At 37.0% G+C, this 20,700-nt stretch overlaps 1 protein-coding gene across 4 annotated transcripts in view; it reads right to left on the reverse strand.

The window, feature by feature from the left end:
• Nucleotides 1-2,404: 2,404 nt before the first annotated feature.
• Nucleotides 2,405-20,700, reverse strand: part of NEK7 (NIMA related kinase 7) — a 75,064-nt gene continuing 56,768 nt past the window's right edge. For 3 of the 4 annotated variants that reach the window (XM_065675299.1, XM_065675301.1, XM_065675300.1), the window contains 2 exons: nucleotides 16,781-16,894; nucleotides 10,231-10,498 (listed from right to left, as the gene is read on the reverse strand). In XM_065675299.1, the coding sequence (XP_065531371.1) occupies nucleotides 10,388-10,498; nucleotides 16,781-16,894 (225 nt within the window). In that variant the 3' untranslated portion in view covers nucleotides 10,231-10,387. Of the gene's footprint in view, nucleotides 7,550-10,230; nucleotides 10,499-16,780; nucleotides 16,895-20,700 lie in introns of those variants that run through there. The other variant, XR_010611652.1, reaches the window with a different exon arrangement.

Raw genomic sequence — 20,700 nt, forward strand, 5'->3', positions numbered from 1 at the left:
AACAGATAAGGGTCAACTGCATGATCCTTTGCCCTTCTAGCTGGAGCTGACAATTCACATCCAACTGCCCACTGCTTCTAAACTCCAGGCAAGGGGGTCATTTCTTCCAATTGGTTATCCCCAGAGAGAAGTAAGACATGGGGGAGGAAATACTGTGGCCCAGAGGCCCTACACTGGCTGTTGGATCCACAGCCAGTGTCAGCAGGCTTTTATTTAATGATGCTCAAACCAGAGCCAGCCTTGCTAGGGGCCATACTCACCACTGATAGCCACATGCAGGAAACAGGGCTCTGGAAAGACCAAATAATTGCCTCATTCTGCAGCATGCTGATCTTTTTTTTAAAGGGGTACACCTTGCACTTTATGTTCATTGGATCGGTCCTCAGATTTTAACAAAGAAAACATGCTCACACTCACAACAGTGCAATGTGACAGTCAAGGGCAGCTAGTAACAAGTAAATCTGTGTGACTGCGGATCAATTGACAAACTTTTCCTATAAATAAGAACGCAGCTTTATGTAAGCCTTGCTTATATATATTTTATATATATAATGTATATAAATCATTACTCCGTATATATGGAACATTTTTAAATTATAATTTTAAGGTAAGAAGTGTTTGACAAACAAACCAAAAGCCATGAAAAAATAATAGTCACCAAGAAAAACACTCCACAGGGAAATACAAAAGCAAAGCAGGGGAATCCTTGTCCTATCTCTGCTAAGAGGACTGAGTTGTTAAAGTCATTTCCATACACACATATAAATTACAGAAACAAGAACACTGTACATGGTTCTTCAAATTACTGATTATCATTACTGGATATGCCATGCAAACTATCTACAAACCGTCTCTTCCACCCAAGGCAGGATTTTTCAACCAGACTGTTTCAGCCCCCAAACATACAGTACAGATCTGAGCTGAAGGAGGAAGGACAAGCAGCCTTTTCACCGAAATCAGCCTAGCGCTTACTGCAGCTGGAGACACCCAGATTTTCGAAGCCTACCACAGCATTACAAACACATTTTAAGACCCTGTCTTCCTTGCAAACTCACTAAAACTTTTTAAGGTGTCCTCAGAAAACTGTCTTATGTCTGTCTAGGAGAGCTTCTGCCCTAGAGAAAATCCCTTCCAGCTACAGGTGGAAGCATTGCAGCTGCTCAGAACAGACTCAAGCAAGAAGTTGTTTCTTTGGGGGTTGAAATCAGCGCAACTGTATTTGGCTTTTCCTTCACTTCCGAAAACAAACTTTGAATTTCTCCCAGTCAGTGAGGAAAAGCATAGCAGAAATAATTTTAGTCCTAGCAGATCGCAGTATGGAAAAATCATATTCCAAAATAATTCTTTGGCTTAGAATAAGCACAAATAATTATTGCTAAGAACACATATTGAAACCTGCAAAATCAAATTACCTTTTAAGGTATTCTTCCACAAAAGTAAAAGCTCTGAAACATTTGCAACTCCTTTTGTGTTTTGGTTTACATTAAGTCCTTACAAATGACTGAAAATCAGAAGAAATTCTACCCTGGTGAACTTGACATGTGGTTTACACAGTACCTCTAACTTTCCTGTTTCCCAGCATCAGAGGGTCTGACCAACAGGGCTGATGCTTGGAAGCAGAACAGAGCAGCATGCGTAGCTCCACCCTGTGCCAGTACCTGCTTGGAAGCAAATGCTACAGGAGGCACACTTGATCACCACATCCCCACTGCTGCCTGCGCTGCACTGATATGGAATGAGGCAAAGGAACCCAGCTGCCAGACAGCCCAGACAGCTGTGATACCCCATGAGCAGGTCTAGGGAAACTCATGCCTTGTAAAAGCCATAGTACAAATATCATACATCATCACCAGATCAATAACTGTTAAATGATAAAATATCAATATTCTTGGTTTAATGGAATTGTCTCATAAGGCTGAATTTCTGACAAATTTGGAACTGAACCCATTTGTCATATTCTTTATTTGATTCCAATAAATTTGTGGTCAGAAGTTTCAAATTTTGAGTTCTCATTTAACACATGGAAAATGTAATGAAACCAACTACTACTCTGGAAACTGACTCCTGTCTTCCCTCCACCCCCCCATCATTTTCCTCCTACGCTCAGTTTTGATAAATATATCTAGGCAAGTTTCCATGAGTACATCAAAGTAAAAGCAGAGTTCTCATAACCACCAGTTACTCTGATGCCTGTTAGCTTTCTTCCTATCTGATACCTGGTAGTAAGCTACCTTCCCTCAAGGCAGGCTCCAGAAGACTGAAACATGAAGTTATGTTCAGGATCCAAACCTCCCTGCTTCACCAAGGCAAGCAGAACTGTGCTCTGCCAGGAAACATCTAGTAGATTTAAAAGGTAACACTGAGAACATCCACGCCATAAACATCACAGAACTTTTAAATCAAGTTTTACTTCCAAAAACTTTATTTTACACTCAAATAGCAAATGAATATAGTACATATACAGGGTGCAGAAGTACTACACAAACATTTATTCTTTCGCAAGAACAGTTTCAGAAAATAAAACAAGTTCTCTGTTTGTTTCAGTATTTCACTTACCTTTCTTGCAGTACAAAGAACATCTGAGGAGTGGCAGGAGGAAAAAAAGCAATGGCATAATTTGTAACTGAGGAGTTTATGGCTGAAAACAAAGCAAGCCAGGTTTACAGTGAAGCTAGCTAAGCACTGGTGGAGGCTGACCAAAGAAGCTGCAAATCTCTATCCCTAGAAGTCTTCAAGACGCAGCTGGGTGAAGCCCTGAGGCCTGGTCTGAATTCACCATTGACTCTGCTCTCAACAGGACGCTGGACTACAGACCTCTCTCAAGGCCCTTTCCAACTTGAATAAGTCTACAATGAGATTCAAGCGCAACAGGGAGCCAAATTCAAACAAAACAACAAACACTTCCCCCATTCTTGCCTGTCCCAACAAAACCTGAGCAGAAAATGCAATACTCATCTTTAATGATCACCATACCAGCGTGACTGAAGTCAAAGAAACAACCAGTAAACGAAGTGTACAGAAGAGTTCCAACACCACATTAAAAGGCAAACTAAGAGCCTTTGCATGATTTAAAATCCTCTTTGTAAGAGCAAATACATCTTTAATGCCAAATGTGTAAAGAGCAATTAACAACTGTGTAACAATACCAAAGATCTTCCTAGCCATTTTTAAATGGGAGATTTCCTATTCATACTGAGAAAGGACACTACATGAACATAATCAAGGTAGCATCAACATTTTGCTTTCTAAGTTATCTATCAGCCCTCAATACACTGGCAGTGCTACGTCCCCAGCAAGTTCCTCAAGGAAGCCAGAGAATGAGGAGCTAGGAGTTGGGAGAGGAAGCAGCAAGCCCAAAAATATCTCTAGCTTGGGGACCATTTCTGTCCAGTTTTAGACCTCTTTCTATTGATTGTATTTGAATGCAAGGCAAGCGAACTCCCAGGAAGGACTCAATGCACCCAATTTATTCATTTATTTTTATTTCTTCATTTATTTTTATTTCCATATGAACAGAAGAGTTCAATCAGACCAAAGGTGTAAGGCCTCCACCCATCATTAAGGCAGTTGAAGAACACATTAACTAATGGTATGACATGGTACAAACTGGCAACAAAACCCAAACATAAAATCTGAAAAGTACTAAAAAAAGTCTCGTTTTGTGCCAACAAGCAACTGAGCCTCTACAAGAAACAAATTATTCTGGTGAAAATAAACAGTGATTAAATGCATGTATACCCACACACACCACCAAATAATCTGACATTCAGCTCTACATCCTACAGTCCCAAACCCCAAACTTTTAGGCTATGGAGAATTTTGCTTCTCAGTATCAACATATATATGAAGATAATTAAGAGCAGTCAAAGGTCAGACAATTTATCAAGAGTTCATCTCTGCAAGCATACAGTCTTCCAAATCTGAAAGCCTCCTACAACTGTGAAGTCGATTAGTACACCTATACAGAAAACTATGCAGTGCACCACACAGGCAGATCTGATTTGGCTTTAAATTATGGTAGCACGGACAGAGAAGCAGCACAGAGCTCAGTTCCAGACCTAGAACTTATTCTACAAGACAAGTAAACATTGTGCTGTTGATAAGAACTTGCAGTACTGTCTTGCTTGCTGCTGGCTCGACTGTATCTACACTACCCTGCAGTGTAATATAGCATATCTTCAGTTAAGCAAGATATAGAGAGCAGCAAATAAGAGAAGCCAGTGCAATGATGGGACAGTAACAAAAAGCAGCATTGCGCCTAACACTCTGGAGCCAGCCAGTGTAGCTCTTAAGCACATTCTTATGTCAAGCAATGTAAAAGCACTCAAATCAAGTTGCTGTAACAAGTAAACAAGCGAGAACTGTATGTGCAGAAACAAGACAAGGCAAAGTTGCACACAGTAAATACAAATGAAGGGCAAAAACTTTGTATCTGAAGCTGTAGAAAACTAATCCAGGCCCAAACAGAATCTGATCTAGCTCTACCAAATTTGGTAACAGGCTCAAGTCTCTCAAAATCAAACCAAATAGTAATTTGGTGGAGTTCCTCCTTCAGCACATGAAACAGCTAAAGCCCAATGACAGCTTAGTCCTGTCAATTTTGATACTTTGAAGGGAGAAAAGATGTCAAAATTACATAGATTAAAACAGTGAAGATAAAAAGTAAGAAAGAACACAGTGAAGAGGGCTAGAATCAGATATGACTAACTCTGAGACATCTGATATGCAGGCATGGGAGATGTGTCAGAGATGGAAAGGTTGAGGCCTTGGAAAACAGGCAAGTAAAACTGTCAGGGATGCTAAAAGACAGTCTTAGAGAAAGTCACGAAGAAGAATCAAATTTCTGAATCTTAACAGGTCTGAGACTGTGAATGGATACTCAAAAGAATTGTTTGAGAGACAGAATTATGGGAGAACCAAACTGCAAAAGGAAGCACTAGATTTTGGGGGCATTCAAATTACAGTGTAAAGCCAAAAACTTGGAAGCAAACTGGAATGAGGATGTTCAGTTACATGAAATTAGTGGATGACAAACAGAGACTTAAGGGCAAAGTATTAAAAAGAGAATCAGTTAAGATGACAGGTGCCATTCCCTTCAAGACAGAGGAAAAAGAAACTTGGTTGCTTGTGAAGGAAATAAGAGAAGGCTTTAAAGAGTAAGAAATTGTTCAATTTAAGGAATGAGAGGCATAAAAGATACAGAAATAAAAAGAGGCAAACTTGTACATACAAGAGGAAAAAAAGCCCAATTCAGAAACAGATTCTGAGAATGCAAAACAACTGGAAAAGGATCTAGCATGCAAAATATCAGGTTTGGTTTTGAAGACATTTTGTATCAAGAATGAATAGAGAACTAACTAAAATGAACAGCAAATCCACAAGAGAGCTCAACAAGAGAAAGGAAGTGGGATAAAAATGGTTAAAAGTCCATTTGGAAAGAGAATCAGAACAGGTAAAGCAAAGCTGAGTCCAAACCTGTGTTGTGCTGACATATTCTTCAGAGATACTCGGAAAGGCAGGAATGGAAATTAAGAAATTACAAGAAAAAAATGTCTGGGGAAAGAAATGGAGACAGGGCAATGCGAGAGACAACCAAAGAAACCATGTATAGAGAAGCAGACAAGAGATGAAAATAAAGACCAATGAGTCAAAGGAAGTGAGCCCAGCGAAGGAAGGAGGCAGCTGAGAAGAATGAAGGAGTCAGAAAGGTTAATAGACAGGAGATCCCAAAAGGGGTGAGTGACAGGGTAAAGGAGAGAGAAAGACAGATAAGCTGAAAGAGAGCAGGTAGTGATCAGAGAAAGGGAATTTAGAAATGAGAGATAATAAAGTGAACAGTATTTAGCAAAGACAAGGTCATGGGAATGATTGAAGCAGTGAGAAATATCTGTCTAAAACTAGAAATCAAAGGCATCAGACTGGAAAAACAGAATGAAGAACAATGGAGTTAAGTAGTTATTGGGGCATGGGGGGAAATAGGGATTGCCCATGGTGACAGATAAAATTTGCAAAGACACAAATGGGTTGAGTTTAGCAAAGTCACAAAGTAGTAAACTAACGGTGACTAGGAAAACTAGTGAGGATAGAGGAGACAACAAGACAGATGAAGCAGAAGCCGAAGACAGGAATCTCAGAACTCTAGAACTCACTGTGAACAATTTTTTAAAAGCATCAACTCTAAAAAAAGGTTCAGGGAAGGAAGTGAAGTTTGAAAAAGAACCTTTAAAATTAACATTTGAATTTGGAAACATAAGTAACACCTCACTGGGCATGCCCAGCACCTGTATTTCCCTCCTTTGTATTACTAGCCAGAAATGTTTAGTTCTTCACCCAGACCGAACCAGAGATCAGAAATTCAGAAGACCAGCACTGTCACTGGCTAGATGGTACAGGGATACAGCAGCCTTGGACAAACTTGTGACTGTTAAAGAATATTAAAAATGATATGAAAGCAGTGATGTGAACTCTGCTATCCAGCACCTTTACTTCCAGATTAAATTAACTCTCCACAGTGAAGACCTTCATTGACTCTCCTTCACATCAAGCTCCTGCTCCTAGGAGCTCAAACACCGGATGCAGCATTAGCCACTAGCACTCAAATTCAGCCATTAAGATTCCCACCTTGCTTTATAGCAGCAAAGACAGAGACTAAGTGGACAGATTGTTGAAAACGAACATCACAGTGATTTTAGGTCCCATGCAGAGGTATCTGAGAATCACTGGCATAAGAAGTCCTTTCTTTCCAAGTCTCTGTCAAGAATTTCACTTTGTGGCTTTCTTAGATGCTTCTAATACTATATTTTATCTTCTGGTACATTAGCATGTTTTTAGCTTTTGTTCATTACAAGAAGACGACATACTTCTATTGCCCGCTTATAAAATTGGTAGCTGGATCATTAGAATGAAACAGAACAGGGGAAATAAAAATCCCATTATTCCCTGCTACAAAACCACTCACACACAGCAAGTATAAAAAGGGAGGTGAGCACATCATTTCTGTACACCCTACTGATTACTATTTATTCATGTTTGTACATGAGGTTCACTCAAAATTACTGAAGTTCCATAAAAAGCCTACCTACAAACAAAAGCTCACGGGACTGGGGCCATACTGCGTGCTCTTTGGCACTCTTATGGGTTTTAGCAATTTTTATATGTTTTGAAAATAATTCTAGATTTTTAAATTTAAGATGCCAAGAACCCAACTCTTTTGGATTACCTGTGACTATAGGTGAATGCTTCATCCCTGCCAGTGTTCAAGGCCAGGTTGGACAGAGCCTTGGGTGACATGGTTTAGTGGGAAGTGTCCCAGCCCATGGCAGGGGGGTTGGAACTAGATGATCTTGAGGTCCTTTCCAACCCTAACTATTCTGTGATTCCATGATTCTATATCTGATGTAGTACTTTAGATAGTTTTTTTACAAGTAGTATGAACAAGATTTTTTGAATGTACTGTCTTTCATTACAGTCAAGAAAACTCACCTACAATCAACCACCAGGAGCAGTAAACTGTTCACAAAATGGGTAGTATATACTGTAACATATGTATCTGTAACAAGAAAAGTTTGAAAATATCATAGAAGTACTATATTTTTTACACTGTATTTAAAATCTGTATATTTTATTTCTATTAGACTACTGCACAGCAGGGGAGCTTTCAAGACAAGACAAAGATTTTACGCAATGTCATTCAAAGCACAAAGTTCACTCACAAAGCAAGTTAATACTGTAGCATTAATGAAATAAAAGGAGGAGCTAGTCAGACATTTTGGGTAGAAATGTAACACATTCTCTTTGAAGAAAATAAACATGTAATGCCATAGCTCAAAATAAATAGTGTAAATGTCATCATCAACAACATATGAAAAAGTGAATGGTGTTTTATACAAGAAAATATAAGTGTATCACACACATGGGAGTATTACAACAGACTTATTCTCATGTTACCAGGTGGTTTACTTAATGGACAGATTCTACAATCCCCAGTTATACAAGCAGTTCTACTAACCTGTACAAGCTTCTTAATTATAAAGTTTGGTACCAGAGTCATCTGTACCATTTATTTTACAGATTTTCAGATAGGAACAACTACTTCTTTTCCTCAGCACAAGATTTAATCATGAATACTAAAAAACCCACCAACAACATTTAAATGCTGAAGTATGCACATCTGTTAAATCTTAAGACAGTAGAGGTAATAATAATAATAATAATAATAATAATAATAATAATAATAATAATAATAATAATAAAGAGCTATCATTGATTTCTTTTAGGGAAAGTTCAATACTTGATGCACAATATTAATGCAAATAGCCTGACTGTGATGGGGTTTTTTCAGTGACTTTTATAGTAGTTTTACATTTCAGAAAAAAGAAATAGTTTGAGTACTTGTGTGTATTAAGAGCTAATCCTGTCGGTCAGGCAAGTATTGTCCTACCTTTTCCAATACAAACCATTTTGTTCTGATATAGGAACTACTGTTATAGAATATAACCATAATTTTTAAAATTCAATAATCAATAAATGAAAGCAAATCTAGTGGCCGCTAGACACAAACCAAGGTTTCTCAAATACTTCCTCCCTACAAATTGTTCCACTGAAGTCCTACAAGATTACGTATACACAGAAGCTAGGACAAAAACCCTAAAGATTCATTCTACAAAATCCGGAAACAGAAACAAATGTTTTATAAAAGTATTTAGAAAAGCTGATGATCAGGCACATACTATTTAAAAACGCCTCTATTTTGCCACAGTTTCCATAGTATTTGCAGTTTTAAAAATATAAAACCAGAAAAAACCCTCACCAAGCCTGAACATTTCATCCACAAACCCCACAGCTGGATTTTTATTCTTTGAGCACTAAAGCAAAGCAAAAATGAAAGCTGCACAGAGAAAGAAAAAACAAAACAAAAGTGAGCATGCAGAGACTGACTGCATACATAACCTATACTACTGCTTCTATTTGAATTAACTTCTTTTTCCCACATAAGAGAAAACATTTAACTAACAGCTTCTTAACAATATCACTGATTACAATTATCTGTTAACAGTTCTGTATAAAAAGTTCAGTCTTGAAACTCAAGAAATTTCAGTCCACTCTCCATATTTACTGCGTTTAAAAACAAGGCACCTTCCTTCCTGAACAATAAAAATATTATTTAAGCATATCCAAAAAGGTCTAGCAAAAATATTTTGAATTTCCTTTTCAACCAATAATGTATTTATAAAACATTTTGCATACTTATTTCCCAAATAAAGAAGTGGCAACTTTCTCTTCAACATAAAAGCTAAAAATTACTTCTGCTAAATAGAAAGCTAATGATCAGATTACAGTATACAAAACCCAGATATTCATGAAGAATATATTTTGTTAGACTACTACACTATAATTTTTTTTTCAAAATATTTGTGTATTTAAGAAAAGAATTAAATATACCTTAAGGTCATTCATACTATTTTAAACACAAAAATCTACAAACAGTGACATATATATTAACAGTTGGGAAGTTGTAAAAGACCGTGTCTTTTAATCCCACCTTCTCATAAACGATAGCCTCAAAAGAATCCTATTTACTTCAAGAAGCATCTGCATGGTTTTAAGACGTAACTAGGCAGACTCCTATTGCCCCAGGGCAGTGCTGCACAAGCCTATTGAAAGCGATCAGATCGCAGAATCAACACCTTAAATTTTCCCAGAAAAACCTCCAACAAATGTTTTAGGTGCATTATGAGAGAACAACAGAACAAAAAGGGATGTTACAAAAACATCAGCATGGCATTTTCCTGAAACTATTTTCCCTATCACATTTGGCAAGCAGAATCCTACTGCCGCCTGTCTACTCTAACACTGAGAACTGCACACTACAGTTTAATATAAAATATAATAACCTTCTATAATAATCATGTTCCTCTTAGAACAAAGATTAAAATAAAGTTACCTGTGCTGATTCATACCTTCCATAAATTACTAAAAAGGTGAGAGATTCAGACATTTTGCTTCTGGATAATAAGCCTAATATCTGTATCATGTGCAAAAGTGCAACTGTGTTTTAGAACTGAGGCCCAACTGAATACAATTTCGTTATTAAAGAAAATTACCTTGAACCTACCTAACATGGAAAACAGTGGCTCTTGATATCTTTTAAAGTTACTTTTTACATATTTAAACCTGTTGTATAACTGCAAGTTAGTAAAAATTTTAAAAAAACCCCAAAAAAAACAGAAATCAACAGAAAACAACAAAGCTTGTATATAAATTGGTTTACAATTCAAAGCACAACAGTAAGCTTCAAATAATTACGTTTGTGTAACACGAAGAGGTGGGATGATTTGTTTAAAGTACTTGGTTATTTCTGCTGTTTTCTTCATGATCTGATGTCTGTTTAGCTGCTCGCAGTGTGTGCATGCATACGTTTCGCTACATCATAGACATAGGTTATGTCTGGTCGCTTCTCTGGATCCGGGTTGATGCACATATTAACTAATTGTCGCAGCTAGGAAAGGAAAATAACATGACAGGATCGTTGGCCTTCTTACAAGCAGTATTTATGCATTATCAAATTCAAACTAGTTGGACTGGCAAAAATTAGCGAAACAGCAATTCTGCATAAAGACACACTCAACCCTCTCCCCCTCTCAACACACACTGCCCAGTTTTACGAAAGCATGAATGAATGCAGCATACTCCCGCCATTTTTACATTTTGTACTGTTGCACGGACAAACTGATGAGCAAACTTGAGTTCTAATCATTTTAGCATACAATTTTAGACATGCATTTAGTCCCATTACACATTGTTTTCTCTGCTTTTGGAGGGCTATGCCTACAAACCCCAGAAGGCTGAAACTAACACGGAAAGAAGGTAAATTAGGACTGCTTGCTCCTTCACTCCTGACACTAGAGTTAGCCAGCAGTAAGTGGCACTGCTGTGTGACAGGTTCCAACAAACAAAAAGCAACAATTCTCCTTATAACACGAAGTTAACCTGCAGACCTTTCTGCTGCTAGAAGCTACCAGTACACACACATTCATAAAGCAACTGAACAAATTAAACCCACTTAGGGTATTTAATATAAAGACTCCACCTTTGAGGAAATACCTGAACTAAAAACTGGAAGCCGGAAAAGTATTTTGGGGAAGTACCACATTATGCTGGCCCTGTGTTGCCCACATTATACCTGCCCAGTGATGGAGACATGATACTGAATAAATAACTTTTCGTCTATGCCCCTGTATCTATTCTTAGGATTAGATCAGTGATTTTTTTTCTTTATGGAAAGAAGCACATAATTAACACACATGTTCACAGAAAGCTCTATCTGGGAATAAACAAAACACTTTGACCAGAAAGCCCCATATTTCCACAAGCACCATAATTTATTGGGCCTTCTACAATGCACATATTCAGCAGAAGAAATCCCAAAGAGTTTCCACACCACCTGGATACTTCTCATTGCCTTCACAAACTGGCAGAACAGTTGCAGGGTTTTCTTCCTTCCTTGATATGCCTAAAAAACTTCTGACATTAGAACTTCATATATTGTCTGGAGAACCTTTTGATGGGGCATCTACTTTCAACAATGTTAATCTCCTAAGCACTTTTCAGCATGCAATACACCTGCTTCACATTGACTTGTTAAAATTTTTACCATCCTTTGCAAAACAACTGAACTCTGAAGCTCTTCCTTTATGCTTTTTAGTAGCTTTGACAAATCCTCTTCTATCTCCTTATAGCACCGGGGAGGGCAGACGTGAACAAGTAAACAATGAAACACCTTGCCAGCCACCCTTCTATGACAAAATGTAAAGTTTAGCTCAGTCTCCCTCCCAGTATTATTAACTATGATGACTGAAAAAAATCAATAATTATTGCAACTAACACAGAGCAACCTCATCATTATCATTATTCAAAAGTAATGTATCCTGCATATTCAAACCTGCCATCAGAAAGCTTCCTTCCTGCTTTTTTATAAAAAGACCAAGAAGGATTTTTGATTATAATTACACTCCTTTCACTTTTCAGAAGATTAATTTAAATGCACAGGAAGCCCAGAAGTAAAAAATAGTGTGTACCACTATTGATAACTTCCTCCATTAGCCCTTGCAGAAGCATTATGAACTGTATACAGTGTACAGGTTTTCATATTTAACAATACAAAAATGATATTACTAGACATCCATCATCTTTAGCAAGAAGAGCTTAATATTTAAAAATGAGATCATTAATTCTGAAGATAGCAGTTAGATTGCTGGATTTAAAAGAAACATCAAATCAAAATAATCTGTAACACACTTGCTATTTGAATCTTAAATATACTATGCATATTTTGACTAATGGAGTTACAAAAGCCATCATATTGCTGCTGGCAGCAGCAATAAATAAAATACAACACCACTGACAGGAAAGACTATTAGCCTGTACTAACTCCTAAATAACTGGAGACTAAACACTGGGAAGCATGAACTACTTTAAGAAATAATTATTTCCTACATGTATACAAACATGCAAAGCAAAACTACTGTAGAAAAAGCAGGTGGGCCACAGTGTAAGCAACAGGCACAATGTACTAACAGAGATAAGCAGCTTGCTATTGCAACACCTCAGACAGCCTGCATGGAAAACAGGAAAGTCCAAAGAAGATGTAAAAATCTCAAGCCTGAAATTAGACTTAAATAAGTGAACTTTTTTTAAAAAAGAGAATACCAGTGTAATTTATCTGCAGAGTATGCTCAGAAGTACATGTTAAAGGCTTTAGGTCCTATTAATCCCTGTAAGTATACTTGCAAAAATCATTCACCTATGTGGCTTCTCAACTGTGGTGTTTTGCAGCTTCTTATTCTCGCTAAAATGCATACATAGCTACCTTTGTTAGGATATACGAAAGGATATACAAGCATATGTTTACATTAAGGGACAGTCACTGATGCAGTTTACTCAGAAATTCTCTTCCCAACATAGTGCAAGCGGTGAGCACAATTAGTAGCAAACCTTCACTATGAGTGTAATAAAACAAAGCAGAATGTCAGAGACCTCCTTTGCCTACAAATCTTAACATTTAAGTGTTGGCCACTGCTGTTACTGCAAAATCTCCTTCCCCGTCCCCAGTCCAGAATCTCAGTTGTAAGGCAGGAATGCTGAGCTGACTATGCCTGGGTCACTGCACAGTGATAGTGTAGATTCCAGAGTAATCTCAAAATCCTGAACTCTTTTGAGCCTTGTTATTGAACAGCAAACCTTCGGGAGAAGGTGAATTAATTTTGCTATACAGTTTGAAAACAATTACACAGAAAGACAGTCTTTCAGGACTGAAACTGGGACTATGATGGATACTAATTCTTGGTTACAGTACTATTCCTTTAATTCCCATAGGAATATCCATTTCAATAAACCTGGAATCCATTTGTCAAGCCCTCTAGTACTAATAACATTTCAAATGTAGCAGAAGAGCCCAACAGTACTATGGGAAGAGGCACTGGGATTCTGAAGTCAGACTATCATTAGAGTTAGAGCAATTTTTATTATTTGGCACAGACTGGCCAGCAGGCAGAGCAGACTTATGACTGAGCTGGAGGGACCTCCGGTTGCATCCCCAAGCTGCAAACTTCCTCAGCTGCTTATTGTTCTTAACCTCCTCGGTGTACTTAGCACAAGGACTACCTTTAGCCTGGAGCTTAGCCTGACATTGGAGCAGTGGGACACACTTTCTTTAACTCTAGCAGGTTTTTCAGCTATAAAATAAATAATTATCACTTGAGTCAGGAGGAGGAGGGGGAAAGACAGAAATAGGACAGGCAAGTACTTTGCATCGTTAGCCAGCTGAAAAAGAAATTTTTAGATACGAAATTTTGGATGAGAAAAAAGTCCTATTCTTACTTTTAATAGGAGACCTTCTTGAAGCCTGCCCTCAGTGTTATTCTCAAGACTTTCTGCTGGCAGCTAACACTGCCACTGTGGACTTGCTGGCTTATTCAGCTTTCACATCTAGGCGGGAGGTTCGCTACGGACTTTAGAAGTGTGCCTCAATCAAAGGAAGATTTAAAAACTTCATCTGTTATGAAAGCAACATGATACTGGCTGACAAGATTTTAAGAGTATTGATTGGGGGTGGCAAGGGAGCCCCAGCTTTGAATCACCTAAAGCCGAACAGCTTTCAGTAAATGCTGAGTACTCACCTAAATACCAGATGTTCTTAAGCAATATTCAAAACCTGAGATGCTCAAAGTTGTAAAACATTTGAAAAGCTTGGCCTGTAACTCTAATGCTGAAGCAACAGTTTGTGAAATTAGGATTTCTAATCAAAGGCTCTTAAAAAAATATCCATCTATCGACCTTACCATACATCTGTCACTCTATTCTCTGATGGCACAGATGTAACACATTACTAAAAGGCTGGTCTTATGGACAGTTCAAAATTCAGAAAGAGTCACATCTTAGAATTCATTCAAATTTACCTACAAAGTTTCTCTAAAAAGCACTTGTATTTTGTGATGAAAGTATTTACACCTCTATAGAGGATGCAGAGATCAGCACTCAGCGAAATTCTTCATTCAGAAAATTCTTTGTTATAAAATACAGAATTAGTTTTGCTGTTCAGTGATCTCTGATCTTTACTGCTGAGTGCGCTTCTAACCCGGCCAAAGGCTTGATATCTAAATTGCCAATACAGGTGAAACATTAGGACAGTATCCTAACATGACAGATAAAACTTTGTTTGCCTTTTTTTTCTTTTCCAGTTCATGCCAGCATAGTATTTTTTCATACAAGTAAAAAGTCTATTTTAGGCCTATTTTGGTGCAATAACTGATAAACATACCTATTTTCCATTTACCTTACAAGTCTTACTTTCAAAACATAAAAATGATTAGACTCCATAGCTGATTACTTCTTTCAAGTAACTATTTTCATACCTACCATAGTTCTGATCCTCTCATGTTTTAAAGTAACTTACACGTATTTTGTAAATAGCTGTTTATCCAAGGTGTCTGCTTTGAAATAAAGAAAAATATAGCATGCTTTGCTTTGAATCTGTTTTCAACACTAGAAACTAAGCGGATGCAAGTAGAAGGCGGAACCTCTTCCCCCATCCAAACCTTCTATCTGGGCCAGACTTTGATATTTGCCCCTTGGCTGGGAATCCACATACCCAACTTCACACTTAGCTGCAGTGAAGTAGCCCTGCAGGCAGGACAACTTCAACGAACCACTAGTGGTATCATCATTAAAATCCTGCTGAAGGTCACCATGGAAACCGCCTGCTGAGGCTTCGCTGCTGCACTCTGCATCTCCTAATCAGCTACCATGTGAAATGCAAATTCAGACAGTCTGAAAATTAGTCAAGAAGAATAGAGGATGAGGATGCAGATATGTGAAATATTCATGCGCTTCATGGAAAAAGGAAGACAGCATGAATGACACAACAAAGAACGGCCCCTGACATTCTTGCTATCATTTTGCATTATTGTTCACACCCTACTGTATTTCTAGGCCTCCAGCTCTGAAGTTGGTTATGTGAACTGCCATATTTATAGTCTGCAATAAATAATAATTAAAAATGGCCAAGGTAAAATGACTAATTCGAAAACCCACAAAGAGGTATAGCGTATAAATTACACAATAGATCATTATTTCATCCTTTGTAAGATCACTGAATTATCTTTTTAAGTCCACTTTGTTCCATAAAAGGGGAAAAACTGTCGCTATAAATATAAAACAAAACACTGGGCAGTAATGTTTTATTAATAGTCCAATCACTGTCTTTGAATGCAAAAAAAATTTAAGGTGCAAAATTACAACCCCTATTCGATAACTGAAATTGCACAACGCTTTATGTTTATTAAAGTATTTCACTGCTCATGCTTATTTGTGTTTTCAAAGTAGTCTTTAATTCATGTAGGCTGAATTCAATTAGAATTGGTTACTAATAGGTGTTTGTTGGTTTACAGCTTCTAGCTATTTGCCCTATTCTTTTCAAAGTGGGAAAGTATTCAAAACTGGCATCTCAGAACATTAACAAGCAAGCATTTATATTTTCCTTTCCATTACACTAAGAAAAATATTTATTTTATTTAGTTTCTTTTCATTTTAGGGCTAAAAAAGATCAAGTACCCCCTTTACATGTATTAATGATGGTAAAGAACTGCTACCTATCAGCTTAAAACACTGTTGCGATATGCATGAGTATACTGTTCAAATCCAATTACATTATGTCTGCCTATATTTCTCTGAAATTTACGATTAGCATTGTCAAGAACCACTCTGTTGCAAAAGAACTGCCCCCCAACTGTATCAAACGGCATATCCCAGTTTTACAATGCAGACAAATAGGAACTAAACAATTCATTTTTACTAGCAAGTTACATTATATCTATTTTAATGCAAGCCCCTAGAAAAACAAGGCTAGTGAGCTAATTTACTGTGCAACATAAACTTGCATAGTTGCGCTTTTAGAGAAGCATACTATAGATGGAAGACTCAATCCCATTCTGGCATGTAGAACATATCATTGTGCATTCTGGGAAAGCACTCTGCCATACTTGCAAGGAAGTTCAATGAAATTAAGAAGCTAACGGTATGAGGTTTCCATCATTAAACCCCCCAAATTTAAAATCATATCAGAGAGTTGTTTTGACAGGAACATTTGAGTGAGTTCAACGAGCAAACACTTACGGGCATAATCTGCAAATAACATAAAATCACACAAGTTCATTTACTTCCTTGGCAGTGTGCCAGCTTAGATAGAGCAAGGATCTAGCCCACAAAAAGGAGAATTACTTACTTCCTCTGAATAATGATCTGAAGGGAGAGGTGGGTAGTCACACTGTTCTATCTTCTTGCACAAGGAGTACAAGTTCATTTTATCACCATAAAAGGGGCTCTGCAGTGCAGCCATCTGTTGAAGGAAAATGTTCAGTTTTCTTTTGTGTTTTTAAGTAAACCTGTTTTGTCATAACATCTGTAATACTAACAAATCAGAAGTGACTTTTAACGACTTTCAAGTCCCTGCTTAGAAGTGTCAGTGCTAAAAAGAGAACTCACAAAACTATTACTGTATGTACTTATTCTGTGTCATGCAGTTGTACCTGTCACAAATCCAAACGTTGTAATATTTGAATTTCATACCATTAGAGTTTTATTAATAGAGTATGAGGAAAAATTGAGTAGTTTCTGATACTGCTGTAGGAGTAGAGGACCCTCGCACCACAAGAGAGACAAAATAAACCAAAACAAAATCCACAATGCAATTTTCCTCTGAAGACCCTTTGGAAAAGAAGCATATACTTGATTTGAAACCATTAGCTGATCTAAAGCAATAATTTATGCTGAAAATGCTGGATAACAGTAGGAGATTTTGTCAACTTCCATAGCTATTACACTAGACTTCTTAAAGCAAGAAAACTAAAGCTAACATCTATACTTCCAAAAAAACCCCAAACCCGAACACTTTGCAATTCTGTACATTGTTTGAAAATAATTAAAAAAATAAATCCTAAAACATCATCAGAAGAGCAGAACTGGCACCTATGACTGCGATTTACAATTGTAATACAAAAATAAGAATATGTCGGAGAACTCTTGCATACGTGACCAGATTAAACCTACACTTTATTTCAGACCGTGTTAGAACTTGACATTTAAGGTGGAAACAAATGCTATGGTTAGCAGGATTACAAATTTAAAAATTCATTTAAAATCTCCCCATTCTGTTCAAAGCCTTCTAAGTCTCTGAACCGCAGCAGCACGAACGCTGCTTTGAGTGCAGTGCTGCCCCAAAGTCAGTCACCCTTTTCTACATGTGCTAATAAGTTTGATTTTGGAAGGACAATGTGTACATTCCCCAGACAGGCAGAGTGTGTGTGAAACATGCTAGTCCATGCTGTGCTACTCAGTGAGCTTCAGCAGGGACAGGACAAGCTGAAAATGGCTCTCATCTGTCTTGTGGTCTTCCAGATAGCAGTTTAACTCTTTCATGTCTAAGCACCAATATCACAGGGGGAAAACATACGAAGAAAATTACCAAAATTCTCTTACATTTACTTTTTATCTTCTAAAAATGCTGTCAAATAGCTCAGTGCTTTTTCCTATTACCTTCAAGTAAGGATAAGTAATTTTAAAGCTCCCAATACAAATATCACAGTATAGTTCCATCTTACACTCCTCCCAAAAACTCTGTATTACCAAAACAATGTTAATTTTTGGATTTACATGACATTGTCTCTTACCTTAAAAAGAATGTTAAAAATGCAAGCTAAAGACCAAAAAAGGAAAGAAAAAGAAAAAGAAACATCAACTGCAGGGTGTGTACGCATGCAGAAATGCTAAATAAATGCACAGATACTCATTTTCGTACTCTAGGTGTTCATTAAAAAGTACTTTTGTTTGAATGCTGCCGAGTGTTAAAAAAATGCCGAATGTCCCCTAAGGAGTTAAAACAGGAATACTATATTTTCATGCATCTCCTGCTTTGACAGATGAAAAATGTCAACTGTCCTGTTTTTATTTTCAAGCTTTTGCACTATTCATCTGGTTCATTAGTGCATCTCGCTGCTGCCCCTGACAGCTGCTCGCCCTCTCCTCCCAGCAGCTGAATTTTTCAGGCTAATTTGATCCTCCACACTGAGACGATCGCTAGAATGATTGACTTGCTCCCTGACCTCCAGGGTCTGACTTTCCTGATTAGTATTCTGGGGGTGTCTGAGGGACGAAAGCCCACTGTCTGTCTTCAGGGCTGGTGGCAGCTCCCTCGCTCCTTTTTTTTTTTCCTTTTTTTTTTTCCCTTTTTTTTTTTCCTTTTTTTTTTTTTTTTTTGAACTGTAAGCCACCAACCTACAACCCTGTAAGGATGCAATTGCTACGCTGAACAATAAAAGGAAATGTGTAAGACCTACTTTTCCATGTAAAGGTCCATGTAGCAAAAGCACAGCATCTTGATTTTAATTAGTAAAGTCTACTTTGTTGCATATCAATTAAAACTCCAGTGGCAGTGTTTTTTGAGGTTTCAGAAATACCTGGGGCTCTAAGAAAAACAGACTTTAAATTATACTTCTGAAAAATCTCACCGGCCACATAGTTAGCACTGAATAACAGACAGGTTACAAATCATCATTTTTAAAGACGTGTATTATAGCAAATTAGTCTAAACTTAAATTAAAACATAATTGAAAAGAGTTTAGCATCAATTAAGCATTTATTGAGCAGTGATAAACAGGCCACAGCTTTTCTCCATTAAGCTGGAGAGAATCCAGAGCACATATCAACATGAAATCAATAGAATAAAACATGCCAAAATGCATTATCACAAAAGGACACCCTGCACAAAACTGCACGGTTAATAAAAATAGCACGCATTATTACTCCACACATCTTGAAGAACCTTAAGCAACCACTTTCAAATAATTTAACACCAAAATAATAAAATGCTAAGCATATATTTTGAGATTACTGTGCTTAAGATTTCAAAATTTCATCTCAATACTAAAAAACCCCAAAACCTCACTACAAACAGTGTAGAATTAACTAAAAGAGATAAACATGCCTCAAAAAAAAATTAATGCTACAGTTGAAGACACTGCCATATATAATATATAATATATAATATTATATAATATATAATATTATATAATAATAATAATACTGTATACAGTAAGTATCATAATTATCTCTTTTGTACAATAAGAACCCCCCCCACAACACCTTATCGACTTAAATACCATCCTTGTAAGACTTCTAAAATAAATAAAAAGAGAATTATATTTAAAGCTGCTGAGTTAATCAATGGAATTAAGGTATTTCACTACTTTGGAATTATTTACCAGATCAAAGAAAAACTTAATATTCAAATAGGTGTTCAATGTTCTGTACCAGCATCAAAGCAGTAAGCTAAAAAATCTTTTCTATAAAAGTGCTACTGAGTTCCACCCAGAAATTCCATATAACATAGAAGAAAAAATAACCTTAAAACATGTTTATTCTATATATTATTTAGTTATTCAACGGGTTGTTTTGTTTGGTATTTCCAAATTAAAAAAAAAAAAGAAAAATCAAGAAAATTAATGAGGGGAAAAGAAGTAGTAATACTGACAAATCCCCATCTACCTTTATGCTATCTTTAGGCTCCTGCTTGCGCAAGTGTGTGAAGCAGAGCATTGAAATTGATGGCAGTTGCCATGGTCAGTACTAAGGAATCCCAATACAGGATTAAGTTTCAGTTCAGGATTTAAACTTCTAAATGCTTGCTATCAGGTATCAAACTTCATTCCTGTGAATTGTCCCCAAGATTTAGAAGCAACAGCTATACATAGGTCTGCAAACTGTGTGGAATTGCAATACAGCTATTTGCCCTTTCTATATTTAAAGCAACATGTTAGTGACAGAAAGTAAACTAATATTACTGGAGACAATTCACCAAGTAGTAACATAAACCTTTAACAGGGTGACAATGTTTTCTACAAAATCCTAAAGTAATAGGAGGTGCCAAATCTGTTGAGTATATGTTTAATGCGTTCTACTGACTCACTGAGGCAGGTGGCTTGTAGGTATGTGAAAAGTGAGTTGGGTATATTAGTTGTTATCTGGAACATGACTAGAAAGACTTCACTGCAACTGCTGATGGAATTCAGTTTTTTTCCAGCATCCTTCAACACAAGTGTTTAGTCTTTTGATCAACAAATGATATTCCAAGAACTTTGAAGACACAGT

The sequence above is a fragment of the Lathamus discolor genome, chromosome 3 (genome assembly GCF_037157495.1).
Source record: "Lathamus discolor isolate bLatDis1 chromosome 3, bLatDis1.hap1, whole genome shotgun sequence".
NCBI lineage: Eukaryota > Metazoa > Chordata > Aves > Psittaciformes > Psittacidae > Lathamus > Lathamus discolor.